At 46.0% G+C, this 22,827-nt stretch overlaps 1 protein-coding gene across 1 annotated transcript; it reads left to right on the top strand.

Moving 5' to 3' along the window:
* The first annotated feature begins 8,182 nt into the window (after positions 1-8,182).
* Positions 8,183-22,734, top strand: SOX7 (SRY-box transcription factor 7). Its single transcript, XM_077332211.1, has 2 exons — positions 8,183-8,461; positions 16,589-22,734. Exons 1-2 carry the CDS (start codon positions 8,209-8,211, stop codon positions 17,488-17,490), a joined length of 1,155 nt encoding a protein of 384 aa, XP_077188326.1. The 5' UTR covers positions 8,183-8,208; the 3' UTR covers positions 17,491-22,734.
* The last annotated feature ends 93 nt before the right edge of the window (positions 22,735-22,827 follow it).

Raw genomic sequence — 22,827 nt, 5'->3', positions numbered from 1 at the left:
TTCTTGCATTTCTTTTTCTTTGGGATGGTTTTAGTTGCTACCTCTTGTACAATGTTGCGAACCTCCGTCCATAGTTCTTCAGGCACTCTGTCTATCAGATCTAATTCCTTAAATCTATTTGTCACCTCCACTGTGTATTCGTCAGGGATATGATTTAGTTCATACCTGAGTGGTCTAGTGCTTTTCCCTACTTTCTTCAATTTAAGCCTAAATTTTGCAACAAGAAGCTCATGATCTGAACCACAATCAGCTCCTGGTCTTGTTTTTATTGACTGGATAGAACTTTTCCATCTTTGGCTGCAGAGTACATAGTCAATCTGATTTCTGTGTTGACCGTCTGGTGATGTCCATGTGTAGAGTCGTCTCTTGGGTTGCTGGAAAAGAGTGTTTGCTATGACCATTGTATTCTCTTGACAAAATTCTACCAGCCTGTGCCCTGCTTCATTTTGTACTCCAAGGCCAAACTTGCCTGTTATCCCGGTTATCTTTTGGCTTCCTACTTTAGCATTCCAATCCCCCATGATGATAAGCACATCATTTTTGGGCGTTGCTTCTAGAAGGTGTTGTAGGGCTTCATAGAACTGATCAACTTCATCCTCTTCAGCAGCAGTGGTTGGGGCGTAGACCTGGATCACTGTGATGTTGAATGGTTTGCCTTGGATTCGAACTGAGATCATTCTGTCACTTTGGGGATTGTATCCCAAGACTGCTTTTCCTACTCTCTTATTGATTATGAATGCTACTCCATTTCTTCTACGAGATTCTTGTCCACAGTAGTATACCTGATGGTCATCTGAATTAAATTCACCCATTCCTGTCCATTTTAGTTCACTGATTCCTAAAATGTCGATGTTCAGTCTTCTCATTTCTTGTTTAACCACGTCCAGCTTGCCTTGATTCATGGATCTGACGTTCCAGGATCTGGAACGTCAGATGCAGCGGTAAAAAAGGCAAATGCCATTTTGGGCTGTATCAACAGGAGCATCACATCAAAATGTGATGCCCCTGTTGTCATAGTCCCATTGTATATGGCACTGGTCAGATCACACCTGGAGTACTGTGTGCAGTTCTGGAGGCCTCACTTCAAGAAGGACGTAAATAAAATTGAAAGGGTACAGAGAAGAGCGACGAGGATAATCTGGGGCCAAGGGACCAAGCCCTACGAAGATAGGTTGAGGGACTTGGGAATGTTCAGCCTGGAGAAAAGGAGGTTGAGAGGGGACATGACAGCCCTCTTTAAGTATTTGAAAGGTTGTCACTTGGAGGAGGGCAGGATGCTGTCTCTGTTGGCTGCAGAGGAGAGGACACGCAGTAATGGGTTTAAACTACAAGCACAACAATATAGGCTAGATATCACGAAAAAAAATTTCACAGTCAGAGTAGTTCAGCAGTGGAATAGGCTGCCTAAGGAGGTGGTGAGCTCCCCCTCACTGGCAGTCTTCAAGCAAAGGTTGGATACATACTTTTCTTGGATGCTTTAGGATGCTTTGGGCTGATCCTGCGTTGAGCAGGGGGTTGGACTAGATGGCCTGTATGGCCCCTTCCAACTCGATGATTCTTTGATTCTAAGAGGGTACAAGTGTTCTTGGTTAGCAAACAAAAATAAGGAAGCTGTAAGAGTTAAGGAGGATTGCTTAATCAAGATGAATACACAGAGTAGTTCAGCAATGGAATCGGCTGCCTATAGAGGTGGTGAGCTCCCCCTCACTGGCAGTAGCTGGACAGATACTTATCCTGGATGCTTTAGGCTGATCCTGCATTGAGCAGAGGGTTGGACTAGATGGCCTTTATCGCCCTTTCCAACTCTGTGATCCTATAATTCAATGAACAGGAAGGATCATGAGATGCTTAGGAGAACGGCACATAAACACACAATGATTCAGGAAAAACAAATATAATCTGACAACAAAGTGAGTGGGAAAAGAATACAAATATGATGCTAAAAACTAAGATAACAACATAAAATTTCTTTGGACATATCAGAAGAAGGAAACCTCCCAGAGAAGTTGTACGGCCCTTAGGTGATAAAAGAATAGCAGGGTTGCTAAAGTAAGGCAGGGAAATTGCAGATAACCTGAATGAAACCTTTGCGCTGGTTTTCCCTGCAGATTATGTGAAGCAGTAACTCAAGTCATTGTTTTCAGAAAGGTGGTCTGAAGAATTGAATCAAATTGATGTGATGAGAAATGCAGTTCTAGGACTACTGGGCAAATTCAAACCTAGTCTGCAGGCAGTCTGCAGATCTGGATCATATACATATGAGCATTCGTAAGGACCTTAGATACAAAAATGATCTCATGACAAAAACATGCAATTTGTCATGAATATCAACCTCCCTATTGGAGGACTGGAAAGCAGCAAATGTAATCCTGGTTTTGTTTAAAAGACTGACGTTTAGAGGCAATCCAGGAAATTACCGGACATTCTGGGTAAATCAGTGGGAAATTTGTTACAGGTAGCATCATTCAGCCTACACAGGAACACATCCTAGTGAGGAAGAAGTATGGCCTTCTGTAAATGGGCCTGTAAGGCAGAGCTCTTCTGCCAGATCTTCAGGTGAGGCCAGGGTTATTTGATTTAGGGCTCGCCTGAACTGGCAATAACATTCAGCCTGCCCCTACACCTGTCCCCTGAAGTGGGGGATAGTGGGTAATGACTGAGCAATGGGGGGAAAGGTCGGCTTTTCACTGCCTAGGAGGGATAATTTTTATAATATTTTATGGGGTTTTATTGTGAGGATTTTTATCCTGTTACCTGCCACAAGCCAGCCGATCTGGGAGTGGCGGGCTATACATTTGGAAATAAATGGAAACAACCAACCAACAAATATGTTGTTCCATCAACCCTTTGCAATTCTTGTGTGTGCATTAGGCCACAGATATTATATACTTGGATTTCCAAAAAACGTCTGACAAAGTCCCTCATCAAAGGTTCCTGAGTAAACTTGGCCATCATGGAATATGAGGACAGGTGCCGTTGTGAATCTGGAACTGGTTAAACCAGGGGTAGTCAAGCTGCGGCCCTCCAGATGTCCATGGACTACAATTCCCAGAAGCCCCTGCCAGCATTCGCTGGCAGGGGCTTCTGGGAATTGTAGTCCATGGACATCTGAAGGGCCACAGTTTGACTACCCCTGGGTTAAACAATGTACAGTTCCCAGAAGGTAGGGAAATTAAGGAATAGGGTTGCCACAAGTATTGGTTTGGGGCTGGTTAATTAGTTCATAAGGAAGGAATCGAGGGAAAGCAGGGAAGTCGCTAACTCCACATTAATCAGGATGGTGAAAAACCAAAGTGAATTGTGAAGAATTTAAAGAGGATCTCTCCAGCTTGGATGAGGGGTAAAACAACATAGTGAATAAGGTTCGGTATAAAGGAATGCAGACTGGGGTAAATAATTCCGACTTTAGAAGGATGGGATCTAAACCGGTAGACATTTCCAGAAAGAAAAAAATCTGGTAGATTCATGGTAGAGCACTCAAGTGAAAATGTTAATGTGCAGCATCATTTGCTAAGATTATGAAAGGGATTATTTAAAGGGGTCACTATCATCGTATCCCTGTATAGATTTATAGAATGGACACATCTGGAATACTGTGTCCTGTTTGCCTTATCTGGAACAAGGTATTGCAGAGCAAGAGAAGAAGGAAAGAGAAACCAAAAATTTATTTGCTCTTAAATTTATAGTATTCTTCTTAATCTGTAGTATACAGTCCACCCGAGCTTCAGTCCTTGTGACTTAAATAAATGGTGAGCTGGAAAAAGTACAGAGAGGATGACCAAGATGAGGAAAGGCTGAAGGTTCTGGGACATTTCCAGTTGAGAGGGCTGGGGGGGGGAGGTTGACATGAAAATGTGCAAGGAAAAGAGAGAGTAGAAAGAGAGAATGTTTGTCCCTCTCCCCAATTGCTAGAATTTGAGAACATCCAATGAAACAAATGGGCAGTAGATTCAGGATGGACAAAGGGGAAATGCTTCTGTACACAAAGAGTGATTAAAGTGTGAAATTTGCTGCTAGAGGCATAGATGGCTTTAGAAGGGGATTAGACAGACTCATGGAGGATTTGTTTATCAGTGGCTACTGGCCATGGCCACTAAAAGCTAGTTTGGTGTAGTGGCTAGGAGTGTGGACTTCTAATCTGGCAAGCCGGTTTCTATTCTGCACTCCCCCACATGCAGCCAGCTGGGTGACCTTGGGTTCGCCACGGCACTGATAAAGCTGTTCTGACCAAGCAGGAATATCAGGGCTCCCTCAGGCTCACCTCCCCCACAGGGTGTCTGTTGTGCGGAGAGGAAAGGGAAGGTGATTGTAAGCCGCTTTGAGGCTCCTTCTGGTGGAGAAAAGCGGCATATAGGAATCAGCTCTTCTTCTTGGAAAAGGAACCTCCACATAAAGGGGCAGCCAACCTCTGCATCCCAGAGCCAGGAGGCAACATTAGGGGAATGACACCCTATCGTTGGCCCTCCACAGGAACTGGCAGGCCACTGTGTGAGACAGGATACTGGACTACATGGACCATTGGTCTGATCCAGCAGGGCTCTTATTACGTTCTCATGATGGACCCAGGAAGGACATCAGGATAATGTCATACTTAAGCCCTAAAAGCTGCTAAAAAGGGTAGACATGTTTGTTTGTTTGTTTGTATCTGTGCTGCCTCTCAACATTAACATGAAAGCACTTAAAAGTTTAAATGTATACTCACACAGAGAGGAATGCACAGACAAGGAGGTGGGCTGAGAAGAGTCAGAGCAGGAATAACAAACAAAACCCAAAATCTTTTGTCTCTGGTGGAAGACAATAATCTGGGAGTGGCAGTTAACAAATATAAATAAAGAGCAGATGAATTTCCTGAGGGAGAGAGATCAATATTTTGGTGCCATGACCACGAACCTTCTTTCAAGAGCCAGTTTGGTGTAGTGGTTAGGAGTGCGGACTTCTAATCTGGCATGCCAGGTTCAATTCTGCACTCCACCACATGCAGCCAGCTGGGTGACCTTGGGCTCGCCATGGCACTGATAAAACTGTTCTGACCGGGCAGTGATATCAGGGCTCTCTCAGCCTCACCCACCTCACAGGGTGTCCGTTGTGGGGGGAGGAAAGGGAAGGCGACTGTAAGCCGCTTTGAGCCTCCTTCGGGTAGGGAAAGCGGCACATAAGAACCAACTCTTCTTCTTCTCAGGTTGAAATCTGCTTTTCCTTAGATAAGGAGGCACTCAAAGCAGAAGGCGGGGAACGCAGAAGGCGGGGAACGCTACCCTAGCTCTGCTGACCTGACTGACCAAGAGCTCTGAGGGATCTGAAAGCTTGCAATTTCCTCACTCATCCAAAGAGAGAAACTGCAGGCCTCACTTTGAGTCTCTGGTCTGAGATGCTTATTTTACAAATCCCTGACCTGGCACTGAGGTGGGTGGGCTAACTGTGATTACACAGGATGGCAGAGGAAAATCACTATCTATCTACTACACATTCTTCCTCTTCTTGTATCCTGTAGCTGTCTAAACCTCTGACTCAAACTAAGGCCAGAAGTGCTGGGGGGGGGGATCGTTTGTGCATTGTGTTTGCTGTGGGTACATCAAATGCCTTTGCCCCAGCTGGTCTACCATTTTAAAGGATGGAGTCAGTGCAGACTAATGGTTATAGCGCTTGGAGCATAGTGGTTAAGACTGGGGCACTCTAATCTGGAGAACTGGATGTGATTCCTCCCACTCCTCTATATGACACAAGTTGGGTGACCTTGGGCCATGCACAATTCTCTGCACCTACCTCACTATCAGACTATTCAAGATCTACAGTGTGTATGACTGAGCAAAATATAAAGTGTGTCCTGCAGGGGGTGTCAAAGGAGATCTGTATTTAGCATAGTTAAAATCATAGAGTTGGAAGGGGTCATACAGGCCATCTAGTCCAACCCCCTGCTCAGTGCAGGATTAGCCTGAAGCATCCAGGATAAGTCTCTGTCCAGCTGCTGCTTGAAGACTGCCAGTGAGGGGGAGCTCACCACCTCCTAAGGCAGCTGATTCCACTGCTGAACTACTCTATGAAACAATTTTTTTCCTGCTATCTAACAGATATCGTTCTACACATACTTTAAACCCATTACTCGGGATCCTTTCCTCTGCTGCCGTCAGGAGTCTTTCCCTACCTATTTCCTGGTGATTTCCAGTTTTTCTTCTCCAGTGTTCTCAGTGGCTCAGTGGGAGATTTCCTGCTCCTTTGTGCCCACTTCCTCCTTGCTTGCTTCCAGAACAGTAGTTGAACAGAAGAATGACTGCCAACAACAGTTAGAACAGTTAGTTAGGTCTCTTCCCTCCTCTCTCTCTCTCTCTCTGTGTATGTATGTATGTATGTATGTATGTATGTATGTATGTATGTATGTATGTATGTATGTATGTATGTAGTGGTTAAGATTGCAGACTTCTAATCTGGCATGCCAGGTTCGATTCTGCACTTCCCCAAATGTAGCCAGCTGGGTGACCTTGGGCTCGTCACAGCACAGATAAAGCTGTTCTGACTGAGCAGTGAAATCAGGGTTCTCTCAGCCTCACCCACCGCATAGGGTGCCTGTTGTGGGGAGAGGAATGGGAAGGCGACTGTAAGCCGCTTTGAGCCTCCTTTGGGTAGGGAAAAGCGGCATATAAGAACCAACTCTTCTTCTTCTTCTTCTTCAGCATCGTGTTGCTACACTGCTACATATCCAAACTGTACCATACCTCACATGGTGCTTGTTGTGGAGAAAAGAAGATTTGAAACTCCTTAAGGCTGAGATAACTCTTTTTCTGGATTTGGATGTCGAATAATTGGGGTTTATAGCCACTTTTGGACCATGAAACTTCACCTGTCCTTCAGCCTGACCTGCCTCACAGGTTCAGATGGGCAGCCATGTTGGTCTGAAGCTACATAACAAAGTCTGAGTCCAGTGGCAACTTTACGACCAACAAAGCTTAATTCTGGATATAAGTTTTTGTGTGTGTGCATGCGTGCACATGAAAGCTTATACCCAGAATTAAACTTGGACAGTCTTCAAAATGTCACTGGACTCAGACTTTGTTCTACCTCACAGGGCTGACCCCATTAATATCCACTACCAAGAGTTCCTTGGAAGAATCATATCAGTGGGGACAGATGAATGAAAACGAAGGGTGCGGGGTGCTCGGTTTTCCCAGTGCCTCCCATAGAACAGGGGGACTAGAAGAGGTGATTGGGGGGCTAGAAGAGATGGAGGTTCTGCTGAGGGAAAAGAGGCTCAGATTTCACTGAGCCTAAAAAGCTCATCCTTCTCCTGGCCACCTGGGGTGTGGAGGTTTCTCTGCAATCGCTTGGCTCTCTGTGGGTGCCATGGGCCAGGCAAGATTGAGCCAAGCTGATTGTAATGCTATAGGTGGGCTCCCGAGAGCCTCTTGCCACTTCTTGCCTTAAACCGCCCCCCCCCCAGGTGGAACTCCATGGGGATCACCAGGACTCCCTTGCAGCAGCTGGACAGCACACCCAGCTCCTGGAAGACTAGCCTGAGTTTAGCTCATGTTGGGCAGCCCTGTCTGTCTGTCTGTCTGTCTGTCTGTCACCATAGAAAAGAGCAAGAGTCCACCTGCACCCTGGAGAAGACTACCCCCGTGGGTGGCTAGGTGTGAGCTCCGGTGATATTGCAGAGTGACTGAGCAGTCCCCCAAGGAAGCTCGTCCCTGCCCCCAATGCTGCCAAGTTCCGGTGGGTTGCCCTGTGGGTCTGAAGCAGCAGAACAACGTTGGAGTCCAGCAGCACCTGGAAGACCAGCCGGGCGTGGTCCACTTTGGCGCACAGGTACCTGGATGTGACCCAGTGTGGGGGCCCAGGGACGCTCATCCCTTGGGTGCAGCTTGGCTGGGCTTCAAGGTACTCCTGGACTCCAGCTGTGCACCACCACGGTTGGTCCTCCTGACTGGCGCTGGGGCACCCTCGAGGCAGAAGAGGCCAGTCCAGAGCCTGGGGCGGCGGGCGTGACGGCGTCCGGCCAGGGCCCGAAGGAAGGGGGGCGGTCTCTCGTCGTCCGGGCGCCGCGGGACTCCCGCTGCCGTCGGCGGGCCCGGCGCGCTTCCTCCTCCCGCGGCGGCGCTTCCCCCTCCGAGGGCGGGCGGGCAGGGGCGGGGCGGGGCAGGCAGGAGCGCATAAAGGGAGCGCGGGCGAGCGGCGCGGGCCGGCGGGGGAGACGGGCCAGGCGGCCGTCGGGGCGGGATGGCTTCGCTGCTGGGCTCGTTCGGCTGGCCGGAGCGGCTGGAGTGCGCGGCGCTGGAGCTGGCCGAGGGCGCGGCGGCGGCGGCGGCGGCGGCGGGGGCCCGGCCGGAGAAGGGCGGCGGTGGCGGCGGCAGCGCGGAGAGCCGCATCCGACGGCCCATGAACGCCTTCATGGTGTGGGCCAAGGACGAGCGGAAGCGCCTGGCCGTCCAGAACCCGGACCTGCACAACGCCGAGCTCAGCAAGATGCTCGGTAAGCCGCGTAAGGACGGACGGGAGGGACGGGAGGCAGCCCCAAGAGCCTCCCGCTCCGGCCGCTGGGTGGCCTTGGGCGCCAGCGGGGAAGGAAGCCGGTCGCGCGGCCGCAGCCTCCCGTGGCCCTCGACGGGGCGGCCGGCTCCCTCGGGAAAGCGATGCGCCGATGGCTTGCCCCTCTCGGGGACGCCCGACGGGTTGGCCCCGAGAGGCTGGGGATTGGGGGGGGGGAGGTGACACTTGCGAAGGAGAAGGCTGGCGGCAGGGGATGCCCCCCCCCCAGTTCCGACGGCGTGTCTTAAAATGCGCTGGGGGCACCACCGTGTCATCGCTGGAGCCTTTTTTAAAATAAATGCACATGTGCTATTGAATGTTCGCAGTGGCAAAAAAAAAAAGTTCTGGCAAACGAAAACGACTGGTAAGGAGTTACAGAAGAACCGTGGGGGGGGGGGGGGATCGGCCGAATTTATTTCTTGCATCTCGCTGCAAATGTCTCGGATGGTTGGGCTGTTTCCCGAAGGGAGGCAATGCTCCGCAGTAATCGAGAGTATCGGAGGCTCCCGGCAGAATTGGCTAAGAGAGAAGGAAAGGAGAGGGCGAGGTGGCATTGGGGGCGCTTCTTCAAGCTCAGAAACTTGCCGGGCGTGTGTCCGATCGTGTTCTTTCCAAATTAAATTATTTTTAAAAAATATGGGAAAGGGAGGGGGAAAGTTCTCTGAACTGCTTTACTTCTCTCTACGAAGTTAACGGATTAAAGTTTGAACATTTGTTAATGTTTTCGTTTAGACGTTGAATGGAGCACATACAAAAAAGATTCTGCTACTATGGGGCGCAAACAATTTGAAATTATCGAACGTGGGAAACAGAAATTAATTTTTTTCATGTTGAATCTGGCGGCGTTTAGGGTCACTGGCATGGGATCCAGACAGGCGGTACTAAAAATCTTTTTCAAAAGAAAGAAAGGAGGTTCCTTAGATCTATTTATGCTCCCCCCGACAAGCGCCAGAAGCACAAATGAAAGCATTAAAACATCAAACAAAAACGAAGGCAAAATAACAAGGAATGTACGAAAGATATCAGGGATGACATTGCCTCCCCCAAATCAGACAAAACTAACAAATTCAGCACTTAACAGCCTACAAGTCAAGCAAATCATTAACATCCTAAAGAGGGGGGGGAGGGGGAGACAATTTTGTCCAGTGACAACTTGGACCAACAAAGTTTTGTTCTGGGTATGAACTTTCATGTGCAAGCACATTTCTTCATGCACAGAAGGGCTCATCCTTTGAATAAAACTCTGTTGGGCTTAAAGGTGCCGCTGGACTCAAACTTTGTTCGGCTGCTTCAGAACAACCCAGTGACCCAAGTCAGGGAAAGCTCTGAGAGCAGAATCCTCATTGGCAGTCTTCTCTGCTTTGTCTCTCTTTCAAAACAAAACGACTTGATTTGACATGGACTTGATTAGAACGGGAAGTCTTTTTAAAGGATGGAAAGGAAATGGTGACAGAAATGTCAGTTTCTCTGAGATCTATTTTAAAACTTTTTATCTTCCCGTCTCCTGAGCGCATCAGCGTATTTATTTTATTTAGAATATTTATATACTGCTTTTCTCCTGGAACACAGGACACAAAGTGGCTTACAAATGTAAACAATTGAAAACAGTCCACCGATACCGAATCCATCGAGATCTCCATTGTGGATGGTACTATTATTACAAGGCTGTGGCTGATATATAGTCCTTTCTGGACATTATTCACAATGTAAAAAAAATCAAAATAAAGCTCTACAGCAGCAATTTAATTTGAAAGGAAATGCTTTCCTAAAGATACTACTTAGAAGCACATCCTGCTAAAAGTCATTACAAATGTGTTTGGATGAGTGTTTAAATGTTGATTGCTCTAATCAAATTCCGCTGAAATGTTTTCCCTTTGATTTTCATGTGGTTCATTTCCAAGCAAGTATGCATGGGACTGCAGCCCTAAGATGCAGGAGAGAAAGTCTGCAAACATTTCTGTGCTTTAAAAATTGGCTTGCCATGAAGTTTTCTTTCTTTCTTTCTTTCTTTCTTTCTTTCTTTCTTTCTTTCTTTCTTTCTTTCTTTCTTTCTTTCTTTCTTTCTTTCTTTCTTTCTTTCTTTCTTTCTTTCTTTCTTTCTTGGGGATTCAGGGGAAAAAATTTCTCCATAACATAATTAACCTCTATCATGTTCCCCCTCAGTCATCTGTTCTCTAAATTAAAAAGCCCCAGACTCTTTAGCTTTTCCTCAGAGGGAAACTGCGTTGACTCCGTTCTGTGCTTTTGCCTTGGGTATCCTTTTTGAAACGGGGAGTACAGAACTGAGCACTCTGACACTGGATGTCTTATTTTTAATTCTTATTCATTCCTAATATGAAACCTAAACATAAGTAAAACCCCGCTGAATCAGGTGAATGGTCCCGCACTCTTCCCCCCACAGTGGGCAAATGGATGTCTTTGGGAAGTCCCTAAGCAAAGAATGAGCATAATAACCCCTCCCTGGTATTGCCCCCCCCACAACTGTTTGTGAAAGGTGCATGCTTCTACAATTGGAAGTTAAATGTGTTCGCATCGCTAGTAGGCAATACATACACCCCCTCCCCCAAAATAAATCTGTTTAGTGGCCTTGTAAAGCCATCTAAGTAATTGCTATCATTACATCTTGTGACAGTGAGTTCTACCAGTTAATTACATAGCAAGTGAAAAGAGCAAAAGTTCAGTAGCGCTTTCAAAACTAACAAAATCGGTGGCAGGGTAAGAGCTTTGGTGAGTCACTATTTACTTCTTCAGTGAATAAAGCGGTTCTCTAGTCTATCTCAAACCTCCTGTCCATCAGCTTTACTGGATTCCCTGAGTTTCCGTATTGCGGAAGAAGCTGAAAGTGTTCCCCGTATCTGTTTTCATTGTGTCATACGCAATTTTATAAGCCTCTATCTCTTTTTCATCTTTTCCTAACATTTAATAAAAGGTAACTAAGATAAGAGGTAGAGGTTTCCAGAACTTACTTTCAGAATCTAACAATTAAAAAGAGCCTTTCCTTAGAGGGTCACTTGATCGGTAGAGCTGCCCTTTTTGGCAACTTTGCCCGCTCGACAGCTTATTTCTAAAGGCAACTGGAACAGTACTGAGAAGTCCAAAATTCTAAATAGGACTCCACGATAAAAATTGTGCAAGGTTATTACAGTAGATTTATTTCCCATCCCTTTTCTTAAGAATCTGCCTTTTTCCACAGGGTTGTGAGCTGAGTTAAGATTATCATGGCGGACTGTTATTTCCATTTTGCTATCTGCTCACCCCACGCCACTCCCCCAGATCTCTTTCCTGATTTATCACAGCCGGTTTAAGCCTTACCCATCTATTGGTGAAGCTGTGGTTTTCTCATTCTCTTTTTTTGCCTCGGTACATATTGCTTTACCCTCACTTCAATTGAATCTCATCAAGTGATTCATACCTATTTGGAGAGATCTTTTTTTGCAAGCATTCCTTCCGGAAATCTCTTGCTGCCTTACTGTAAGATTTTACCATCCCAAATCATCTGACACCATCTGCCACCTGGGTAGCCCCACAGCCCACCTGTCCAGGTCTCCAGACCCAGGTGCAAGTATTAGCAACTGAAAGTAAAGGTCTCTCTGCAGAGTGAATGCTTATAGCTTGATGCTGTGGAAGTCCTCACTATAAAAATAAAAAGACTGCAATGTGAAATTCTATGCTGGTAATAAATGATGAAGGGCATAACTGGATTTAATTTCCACATTCAATCTGCATTTTGGGAAGACGGCCTGTGTTAATATGCCATGACAAAAAGGAATAAAGAGCCAAAAACCTTACGTATTTTGACCGGATTGCAAATTTAAGGAAGGAAGGTGTGTGGGTTTTTTGTTTGCTTTTTAAACAATGATTATAAATAAAATTGTATAGCTTCTTAGTTTTCCTTGAGTGCCCCCCCAAAATCAACTTACCCAATTTAAGTTTGAAGTTTTCATTATTTACAGTGTCAGATTCAGACCTCCAGTGTAGACGAATTTGCTCAGAACAGATCTCAGAACAGATCTCTGACCAAAACCTCAGTAGAGATACTGGGATTTCCCCTTGCTAAAAATCTGAAGGAAGTGAGAGAGAACTCATTATTAAATAACCAAAACCAATCACTTGATATTGAAAGGGATCGTCATCTACAGTTATTTTAATTTTAAATTCCCCATTGTATTAACACTGCAAGAGCAGATTTTCACTTGCCCCCTCCTCAATTAAAATTCACAGTTTTTTTTAAAAAGTCTTTTGTACCTCACCTTTCCCCCCCAAGCATCTTATATCATTGTCTTAATCTCCATTTTATCCTCACAACAACCCTGTGAGGTAGGTTAGGCTGGCAGTGTGTGCGACTGGCCTAAAATCACCTGGCGAGCTTTCTTGATGGAGTGGGCATCTGAACTAGTGCAAACCTATGCATGTTTACTCCGGACTGAGTCCCACTGTTCAATGGCTTTATTCCAAAGCAAGTGTGCATAGGATTGCAGCCTAAACCATCTGACCAACCTGTATCCTGCCCTTAAACTATGGTGTCTCTCTGGGTGTTATTTCCCTTTAATTTCTCCAATATTTGCTGGCCCATTCCTAAGCAGAATGATACCATTTTAAGACCACTGCCTAAGAAAGTAAGCCTAAGAAAGTCACAACTCTGCTTCGTATAGCACTGCCCACTGCCAATCCGCTGCATCTTTTATTTCTTAAATTCTACGTCTTGACAATAAGCCTTTGCAGAACTAACGGCACCTTTAAGACCAACAAAGTTTTATTCAAGGTGTGAGCTTTTGTGTGCCTGCACGCTTAGTGGTATACCACTAATTTTGACACATTTCTTCCCCAAGGTATCCAGCTCTTTTCCAGGTATTCAATTCATACCAAATTGCAGAGCTTATCTGACAACAGTTCCGTCCCATATACTGTGCAACCTCTTGGTCTCGAGAACTGGATGTCAAATATAGCCCTGGAGCTAAATCTGAATTTTTTCCACTTAAGTTCAAAGTTCTGGGTATATTGGTTTAAGGAATCATGACGTGGTTCTCCCTTACAAGAATTAAACACCAGAATAATAAAAATGCAATATTAAACGAAAATAGGTAATAAAATAGACAGCATGAAATAAAAGGGGTGGGGGTGGGGGACACAGCACAATAAGCAGTATATTTAAAATCTACAAGATTTTTTTCTCTCTAAAGTACAGCAAATACTATAACAAGTTAAAACAAACACACTAAGGTTCCAGTACAGCAGTACTAGAGGAAGAATAAAACAGTACTGATAAAACGGCAGTCATTGTTGTGGGGAGAAAAAGCTTTTACGGCTCACCAGAAAGCCGCAAAAGGGGTCAGACGAACTTCTTGGGGAAGGAAATTCCAAGCCTCAAAAGTCCTTTTTGTACATGCCTGATAATCTCACCACAGTTAATTCAGGGGCATTTTCAAGAGCCATTCTCTCTGAACCCATGAGCAAGAGCTTCCCTAGCTTTAGTTGAAAAGACCCCCCCCCCAGGGTAAAAATAAGAGAAATGTGCTCAAGCCTCTGTAGGGCAGAACGTAATGTAAAATTGAATATTAATATTTATTAAAATTAAAAACCCTTTCTCCAAAAGTATGCTGAAAAGAAACAATTCCACGCTTCGGTTATGGAAAAGAGACATTAAATGATAGCACAATATTCAAATACAAAAAATGGGTTTTCTGGGTTGAATGGTATCATATACGTGTGAAGTGCATTTTAAAAATTAATCCTCCAGAATACCACAGGAAAGAACTATGAGAAAAGGTGAAAGTACTTGGGAGCTCAAAAGGTGTCTGGGGCGGTGCAGGTGGGTGGTGGGAGACAAGATGGAAACTGATAAAATCACGAATGGATGCAGAAAGTGATTCCTGAGAAACATTTCTCCCTCTAGCATTTGTGAATTTGTCTAGTCGTCTTGTTGCTTTTTATTTTGCATTTTATTACCGTTATAATTTTGCTTCAAAAGAGCGCTTTCCGTTGCATTTTCCATTTTGCCCGCAATACACAAAGCAATACCTAAGAACGACATTGTATCAAAATGAGAGTGAGAGAGTGAATCTTGAAGGTTGGGGGGAAATCAGACGTACTTTGAGGATGGCCAGTTCTTCATTTAACGAATAGTTAACGCAGGGGACTCACTGCTATGTCACGTGGCATGGGCTCCCAAGTTGTCTTTAAGTGGAAAATAACACCGATATCTAGTGGCTTCTTTATTCATATAATTTATTCCTTTATTTCGTATTATTGTTGGGAAAAAACACTAGTTTTTAAGGTGCCACGGGACTTCTGTTTTATTTTGCTACAATAGACTAACATGGTTCCGCTTCCTTTAAAATAAATGGACCACATGATGATATGATAGCTAAAAGGACAGAGGAGGAGTACTTCAGAATAGCAAATGTTGGGAACAAATATAGGAGAGGACCCTCGCCCTCAGATTTCCAAGGGGTCTCATTGGCCATTCAGAAACAGTATTTGGACTCCTTTGACCCAGCAAGGCACTTGCTTTATCTGTTCGCTGGTCACCAGCCAGGACAGCGAACGAGAACCCCAAGAGCAGAGGCAGTAGACCTCTGAGTGCCAAATGCTGGAGATGGACATGAGGGACTGGCTGTCATTTCCGTATCCTGCTTGTGACCAACCTCCCCAAAGACATCAGGATGACTGCAGTTTGAAACAGAAAACTGAACTAGATGTCCTCATTCATTCATTCATTCATTCATTCATTCATTCATTCATTCATCTGAATGCCACTCTTCTGGGGGGAGGACTTAGGGGGGTTCACAGCCATCATAAGTTATAACAATAAGACAATAAAATCAACATAGACAATCCTAAAATATAATTAATTCAAGTCAAAAATCTAGTAGCTTCAGAAGGGCTACCTCTGCCTTCCTAACAAAAGACGGGCACATAAAGTGGATTTTTAGTCATCAGTAGGTAGGTAGGTGTTTTAGGCTGATGTTTTGGGCACTTTAGGTAGTGAGGTCAGAATTTCTGATGGTATTTCTAGGCCTCGACCATCGGTCTGGCAGAACAGCTCCATCTTCCAGGCCCTGTGGAACTGCCTGAGGTCCTTCAGGGCCCTGATCTTACCAGGTAGAGCATTTTACCAGGCCAGAGGCATCGCTGAAAGGGCCCTGGCCCAAGCTGAGGCTAGTTTAACCTTTTTGGGGCTAGGGATCTTCAGTGAGTTTTGCTCACTGAAGCTTAGACTTCATGAGGAAGTGCAGTGCAAGAGGTGGTCTCGCTGACATGGTCCTAGACCATTTGGGGCTTTAAAGGTGAGAACCAATACCTTGAACCTGATTTGCTGCTCTATCTGGAGCCAGTGCAGCTGGGAGAACACAGGTCAAATCAAAGATGTTTTCTTATTTGGATGTGACTCTCTTTACATTACCTAATACTGAGTAGATATTAAGCCTTCTTGTCCATATACAAAATTCACAGCCCTGATCTTGTTCTTTTTCACATCTTTGCAAGGCTGGCCGTTGTCCATTACAGGTAGGGCACTGAGGCCGAGAAAGACAGAGAGAAAGAGAGAAAAAGACCTGCTGATGGCTACTTAGTGGGACCAAACACAGCTCTCTTAGGTCCAAGACTGATAACCTGTCCTTGTCGCCCTATGGTGGATCAAAGCTAAAGTGGTTGGTGCATCTGGTTTCTCTTATGGACCTGTGAACAAATCTCTAATGGAGCAAATACAATCCACTGAGTGTATCTCCTGCACAATACACCATGCATTTCTGTGTCTTTGGTGCTAGGGAACTTCCCACTGGATTGTGCCCAGTGTGGCAAACTGTTATTATTGTCCTGCTCACAAAATGCCACCAATGTCCTTTACACACTTTACACAGTCAAGTAAAACCAGTAAGTAAATAAATAATGGACCCAAACCCCAAAGGAAACTTGTAATCCAAAATTTGAATAGGATAGGAAGACAGAAGGGAAGGGACATGAAATGACTGTAGAGGCCAGGATAGTGAGAGATGAATGTTGGTTGGCAGTTTGCCCCAGTTACTCCCAAGTGAGTGGTGTAAAAGGGAAATCTCCTTTCTTGTCATTGCAGGCAAGTCATGGAAGGCTTTGACCCCTTCCCAGAAGAGGCCGTACGTAGAAGAAGCGGAGAGGCTGAGGGTGCAACACATGCGAGACTATCCAAACTACAAGTACCGGCCCAGAAGGAAGAAGCAGGTCAAACGGATCTGCAAGCGGGTGGATCCAGGCTTCCTGCTAGGGAATCTCTCCAGGGATCAGGACCTCATACAGGAGAAGAGGGCATGCAGCAGAGCAGTGGGAGAGAAGGACGTTCCGGCTGAATATTCTACCGGTTCCATTCTGCCGAACCTCGGGAGATACCGGGAGGCCCAGAGCAACAGTGCAGGCACTTCCATGGACACCTATCCCTACGGTTTGCCTACCCCACCGGAGATGTCTCCTTTGGATGTGATAGACCCTGAGCAGAGCTTCTTCTCCTCCCCTTGCCCAGAAGACCCTCATCATCCCCACATGCCAGGGGGGCCTTACTCTCTGGAATATTCCAGCAGTTCTCTGCAGTGTCATCATCCTCTCGGCCACATGCCGGTCTCTCCTACAGGCTCCTCCATCCTCCCGGCTTCTTCCAGCTGCCCGGCTCCCTCTTCAGCCAATTATTATGCTCCAAACTTCCATCCTGCCCTCCAGCCCTCCAACCTCCAGGGCCACCTGGGCCAGCTCTCACCTCCCCCTGAACACCAGAACTTCGACAGCCTGGACCAGCTGAGTCAAGCAGAGCTCTTGGAGGAGATGGACCGCAATGAGTTTGACCAATATCTCAACGCTACTGGCCATTCAGAGCCCAGCGGGCTGATCATCAATGGCCACATCCAGGTATCTCAAACTGCAGGCGTCCCACACTCATCAGAGACCAGCCTCATTTCCGTCCTAGCAGATGCTACAGCTACTTACTACAATAACTACAGTGTTTCCTAGGCCAGAGGGAAAGGGGATGTGCCTCCCGGACCAAATAAGGAAGGACTCAACAGTTTTACTGGCCTGCAGGTGCCACTAAACGTTCTATCCCCTTCACCTCAGGATTGCCCAAGCTGAACTGAAATAACTTTGGAGTTTTGTCTACTAGGTAATGACTCTAATTTATCTTACACAAATGCCCTCCGACTTCAAAACCATGTTTCTATCCCATTGCAACAGAGCAGAGAGCCAGATATTTATGATGAATCGGTCGCCTAATCAGATAAGATAAAAAGATTCTTCTCTCTTCAGTGAAGGTCTGGTTTCCCAAACAATCCCGAGCAATGGTAATAGGTTGAGAGTGGCTTTGCCAAGTCCTTTGTTTTGTGTGTGGGTGTGGGGAAGGGGTGGTGATTTGCATAATTCAGCATTTCTACTGCAGGCCTTCATGTTTCCTGAAGGTCTGGTGACCCACAACCACCCTGGTGGAAGGGGCTCAGTGGGTTACAGCAGGAGAAGGAAAGAACACGAGAGTTTCCTTCACTGTGTGAAGTATGCCAATGGTTGGGTCCATACCAATCTCAATCACCCTTCCAGAGTGTTTTTAGGCCAGCCAAGACCAATGTCTCTGAAGGAGTGTAAGAATCACTCTCAGCTTTATCCAGTGTCTCTGCAATGAGAGGAGGAGAAGGGAACATCGACTGGGAGGTCTGTGGTAGAGCCCCAGTGGAAGTGGGGAGAAGGGAACCACCATAGGTGTCGGAGGGCCAAAACATTTTGCAGCTGATTGTAAACCTGAGCTCTTCATAGTGGCATTCAGTTGCCAATGAAGTGAGAATTGGCAAATTAACCTCCTTGGTCTCTGCAGGCAGAACGTGATCCAGGAACTGTAAATAGCCACCCCGCCTCTTGCTCTCCTAATCCACCATCCTTTAACTGAAGACGCCCTGGATTGAATTGCCCAGGGACATCTCCTAGGCAAGCCCATTGCAATAACCCTGCAATTGCACAAGGGCCATTTATTTTAATGGCGCTTATACAGCAGGATTTCACATTTGACTTTAATTTCCCCCCACGTACTTGTCCAGTTCGTCCCCCCCTCCCAGAATTCATTTACCCAGCTTGCACTGTAGGCTTTCCCAGGCTAAATGCAGATGGAACCTACATGAAAGAGACATGGCTGCCTTGGGAGTGTGTTTTGTGAGCAGAGGTTGAAGGGTTAGGCGCCTCTCGTCTCTGTGCCCCTGAGGCAAAATGAGGTGGCACAAATGGGCAGTTTATGTTTCAGGAAGTTGTGGTATGGTGTAGTGGTTGGAACATCAGAAAAATTTTAATCAGAAAAAGCAGTGATAAGGGTGGCTTGCGGTAGACCGGGGGGGTTAAACCTTTCACTCTATTCTCAGTGGAATCCTCCACAGTTGTAATTAGTCTTGGAAGGGAGGTCAAGAGGAAGGCCTATTCCCATACTGGGCCTAATAGTATGTCTGTGGGAACAGGGTTGGTTCCTCTTCTGAAAGCAGCCTCATTGCTTGATGCCAATATTTTTCCTAGCATGGTGAAATTAATGTGGGTATTTGTCCCCTCTCTGCTTTCATCTGCTGCCATCGATTACCTTTCGATAGTGTCCATTTGAGTTCAGAGCATGTTCAAGGTTCACCTTCAAACACTCAGTAGAAATCTTTGCTGTCTGATGGTTGTACAAATCATCTTCACCATCTAACCCAGAGTTCTGTTTCCAACAGGGGCCAGTCAGACCCTCCTGGGAAACCCACAAGCAGACAACCACAGTCTCACACTGGTTTTCCCCAGCCCAGGGAATGGCATTCAGGCAGATACTAACCCTGTTAACAAGTTACAGTGAATGAATGTACAATCTATGTATGATGTACACATGTGGGGTTTTTTCTTACATGCATTGGGTAATTCTCATGTTACAGTCAACACACGTCCAGCTGAACATGTCATCCATACCCCATGTTTATCCACATTTGTTCCTAGTTTAATGTGCAAAATGTACGTGCATTGGCTCTTTCTCACAAACAGATGCACACGTTCAGGATGCATGTTTGTTCCCTGTAACATGTCGGCAGGGCTACTGTGTTCCTCCAAGCCAGATTCAGATCCTGCCTCTGAACATGGAGGCAGTTGTGATCATGGCTAACACTTTCCTTATTAACTTGACTCCGCCCTTTTCAGTGCCATGTAAGTGAGTAGCCATCTTGTGCTGATGAGTTTCACAAGATCTGTGCATTGTATGAAGAAGAACCTTCCTTGACCTACCTTGAAAGTGTTGCCAGTCTGTTGAACTGGATGATCACGAGGGGTCCAATGTCCCCTTCTGTCCAAATTTCTGCCATGCTCTCTCTGTATTAATCTCCGATCTACTCAAAAACAAATGTCCAAAAAAGAGCTATATGACAGAAAAGCAGCTTTTCCACAGCCATGGGTACCCCTGTGTGTGTAAATTTGGGGGGGGGGGTAGCAGTGATCCCTTTAAACTCGTCATTCTGGAAGAGGGCATCATGTCTTGAATTTTAGACATCCTCTAAACTGGTTGAAAATTCAGAATCAATCTGGTAGTCCCCCAGCAGCCTGCCCTAAGAAGGATTTCATGGCACTAGAACGAAAGCATCCTGAACAGACGTCTCAACCAAACGTGCAGTGCGCATCCTTCCTAGTGTCACGTGCCCCTGCTGAACAGGGAGTTGTCCTCTCAACCAGTCCACCTGCTGGTCTTTGGAGACACTTGCTGCTGTTGTTTGAGTGCACAATTCCAGCTTTTCATCCTTTCTTTGCCAGTAGCTGAGGATGGTTGTCAAGCTGTCCCCTCCCTTCACTGGCCTCCTTGGCAAAATATTAATTCAATTGTGGAATAACCAGACCATGACCTAACCTGTGGCATGTATGTGTTCAGTGCCCCGGCATCCATGTTTGATGCTCCTTCACGACTGGCTACCATGCTTTGGAAAACTAGGGGAAAGGTTGTGGCTGAGTAGAAGGCAGATGCTTAGCAGGCAGAAGGCCCCATGTTCGAGCCCTGCTGATGTCTCCAGCTAGAAGGCTGTCTGGTAGCAGCTCATAGTCTGTATTGTCCGCTAAGCAGCCGCTTATCTCTGGGATTAGCCTTTTGACTGGACATGTTAGCGGTTGGTGTCAGAGTAGGATCTGGGAGATCCAGTTTCTAGATCCTTTCCTTCTGTGGAAGCTTTCTGGATGATCTTGGACCAGTCACACACTCTCTCAGCCTAACCTACTTCACAGGGATATTGTGAGGACAGGATGGAGGAAAGAAGAATGACTTTGGGTCCCCATTGGCAGAAAAGGTGAGGCATGAATCAATAAATAAATACATGCCAAGGATCAAACTTGGGAACTCCTGCATGCAAAAAAGATGCACTACCATTGAGTCATGCTATTGACATTAGGTAGCAATACCCACTGTACAGTACTGTAGGCTCAGCAGCAATCTGTGACCAAGTGCTGTCTCCTGAAGAGCATGCTAGTATGTTCTGCATGACTGAATTTTTGAGGTGTTTTGCAGGGATGTCTTATGTGTACACACAAATACAGACTGCGTGGCACCCTCCTGATCATTCTGCAACAGGGCGAATTATCGGCTTGTGGATCTCTCAGAGAGAGCCTTGTATAAGCAGCAGTTGCCTGGGGAGATAAGATCTTATTTGGTGGTTAGAGAACATGATTCATTGATCACTTGTGCTGCTGCAACTTCACCAGCCTTAGTGGGATTACACCAGTGTAAATGATGGATCACCTTGTCCTCGAACACAGTGTGCATCTCATTGGCCAATTCTGCACATGTTGTATAATGCACTTTCAAAGCAGATTTTCCTGTTCCGCACAGGAAAATTCAGCTGTAAAAGCACAGTGAAAGTGCATTATCCAGTGTGTGCGGAATGAGCCACTGTGCTCTTTGGGTGGGGTGTATCAACTGCTGTTGCAGCCCGATATGGCCAAACTCAGAATCATGGAGGATGCTGCAGAAATGTTCCACTGGGTTGGCAGGTATGCGTTTGTGCCAGGGCAAAAGTTCTGGAAGGTGCTAGTCAGAGATATGTGGCTAGCCAAAAATGGTGCTGTGGCTGAGATCTGCTGGGAGGGAAACATGTCTTTGGAGCGGGATGCCTTGGTCCCAAACTCTGATGCTCACAGGCTGCCTGTGTGTGTGTGGGGGGGGGGTCACCTGCCAACTCCAGGTATTACTACTGATCTCCACACTACAGAGATCAGTTCCCCTGGAGAAAATGGCCCCTTTGGAGGGTGGACTCCATGGCATTATGCTCTGCTGTAGTCCCTGTCCTCCCCAGGCACCACCTCCAAATCTCCAGGAATTTCCCAACCCTAACCTGGCAAACCTGCATGGTGGGAAGAGAATAATGCTCATGTCCAGTCTTTTTATGTTTCCGTTAGTCTAAAGCATGGGATGGGCAAACTGTGGCCCTCCAGATATCCATGGACTACAGTTCCCATGAGTCCCTGCCACAGTTTGCCCACCCCTGGTCTAAAGGTCCTGAAGTTAGGATTGCCAACTTCCAGGTGGTAGCTGAAGATTTCCTGCTATCGCAACTGGTCGCTAGGAGACACAGATCAGTTCACTGGGGGAAAGTGGCCATTTTGGGAGGTGCAGTCGATGAGGTTATATTCCATGGACGCCTCTTTCCTCCACAAACTCCACCTTCCTCAGGGTTTACCCTCCCTCCCCCCCCCAAAAAAAATCTCCAGGTATTTCCCAACCCACAGCTGGCAACCTATCTAAAGTTGATCCTTGCTCCCAGTGAAGCCCTGCATTGTGGGAACTAAATAACAATCTTTCTCTCCCTGACCTTGCTTACTACTGCCCTCTCTGCTGGTTCATTGCTGGCCCAAGGTTGGAGGGAAATCCCATTGGTCAGGTTTGAGAACTTCAGGCTTCCAGTTGTATCGAAACATTGTTGAAGGTAGACATTTTAATGTGTAGAAAGAAACTTGCCACCTTTTCTGTTTCAGACTGTTTCTGCCAGAAGGGATTTCTGTACATACATTTCACCATCCTCCCTTGGATTTTGTAGAGCTTGAGTTTTCTTGTATTGACAGAACTCTTTTTTAATCAGTTATTTAACAGAGTTAATCTTAATGTAAAGGTTAGTTAGCTGGTTTGTATTATGCGGCTTTATTTTTGTTTTTTTAATTTTGTTCATGAAATGTGTGGTTAATTGCCAAATAATTGCCTTTATATGTGTATAAAAAATAAAAGAATCCAACATCTCAGATTGTTAAGCTAAACCATTCTTCTTTTTTGCCTTGGTCTTTTCTTTTGCATTATCCAGTGTGGTGGAACAAGTGTCAACAAGGTAGATATAT

Source organism: Paroedura picta, chromosome 1 (assembly GCF_049243985.1).
Source record: "Paroedura picta isolate Pp20150507F chromosome 1, Ppicta_v3.0, whole genome shotgun sequence".
Lineage (NCBI taxonomy): Eukaryota > Metazoa > Chordata > Lepidosauria > Squamata > Gekkonidae > Paroedura > Paroedura picta.
This window is presented reverse-complemented; position numbering and strand designations above follow the sequence as displayed.

Excerpts from the sequence above, each read along its gene's own strand:
- SOX7 (XM_077332211.1), top strand. The coding sequence starts at position 8,209 with ATGGCTTCGCTGCTGGGCTCGTTCGGCTGGCCGGAGCGGCTGGAGTGC. Across the intron at positions 8,462-16,588 it reads CGAGCTCAGCAAGATGCTCG|GCAAGTCATGGAAGGCTTTG; the intron begins GTAAGCCGCGTA and ends TTGTCATTGCAG.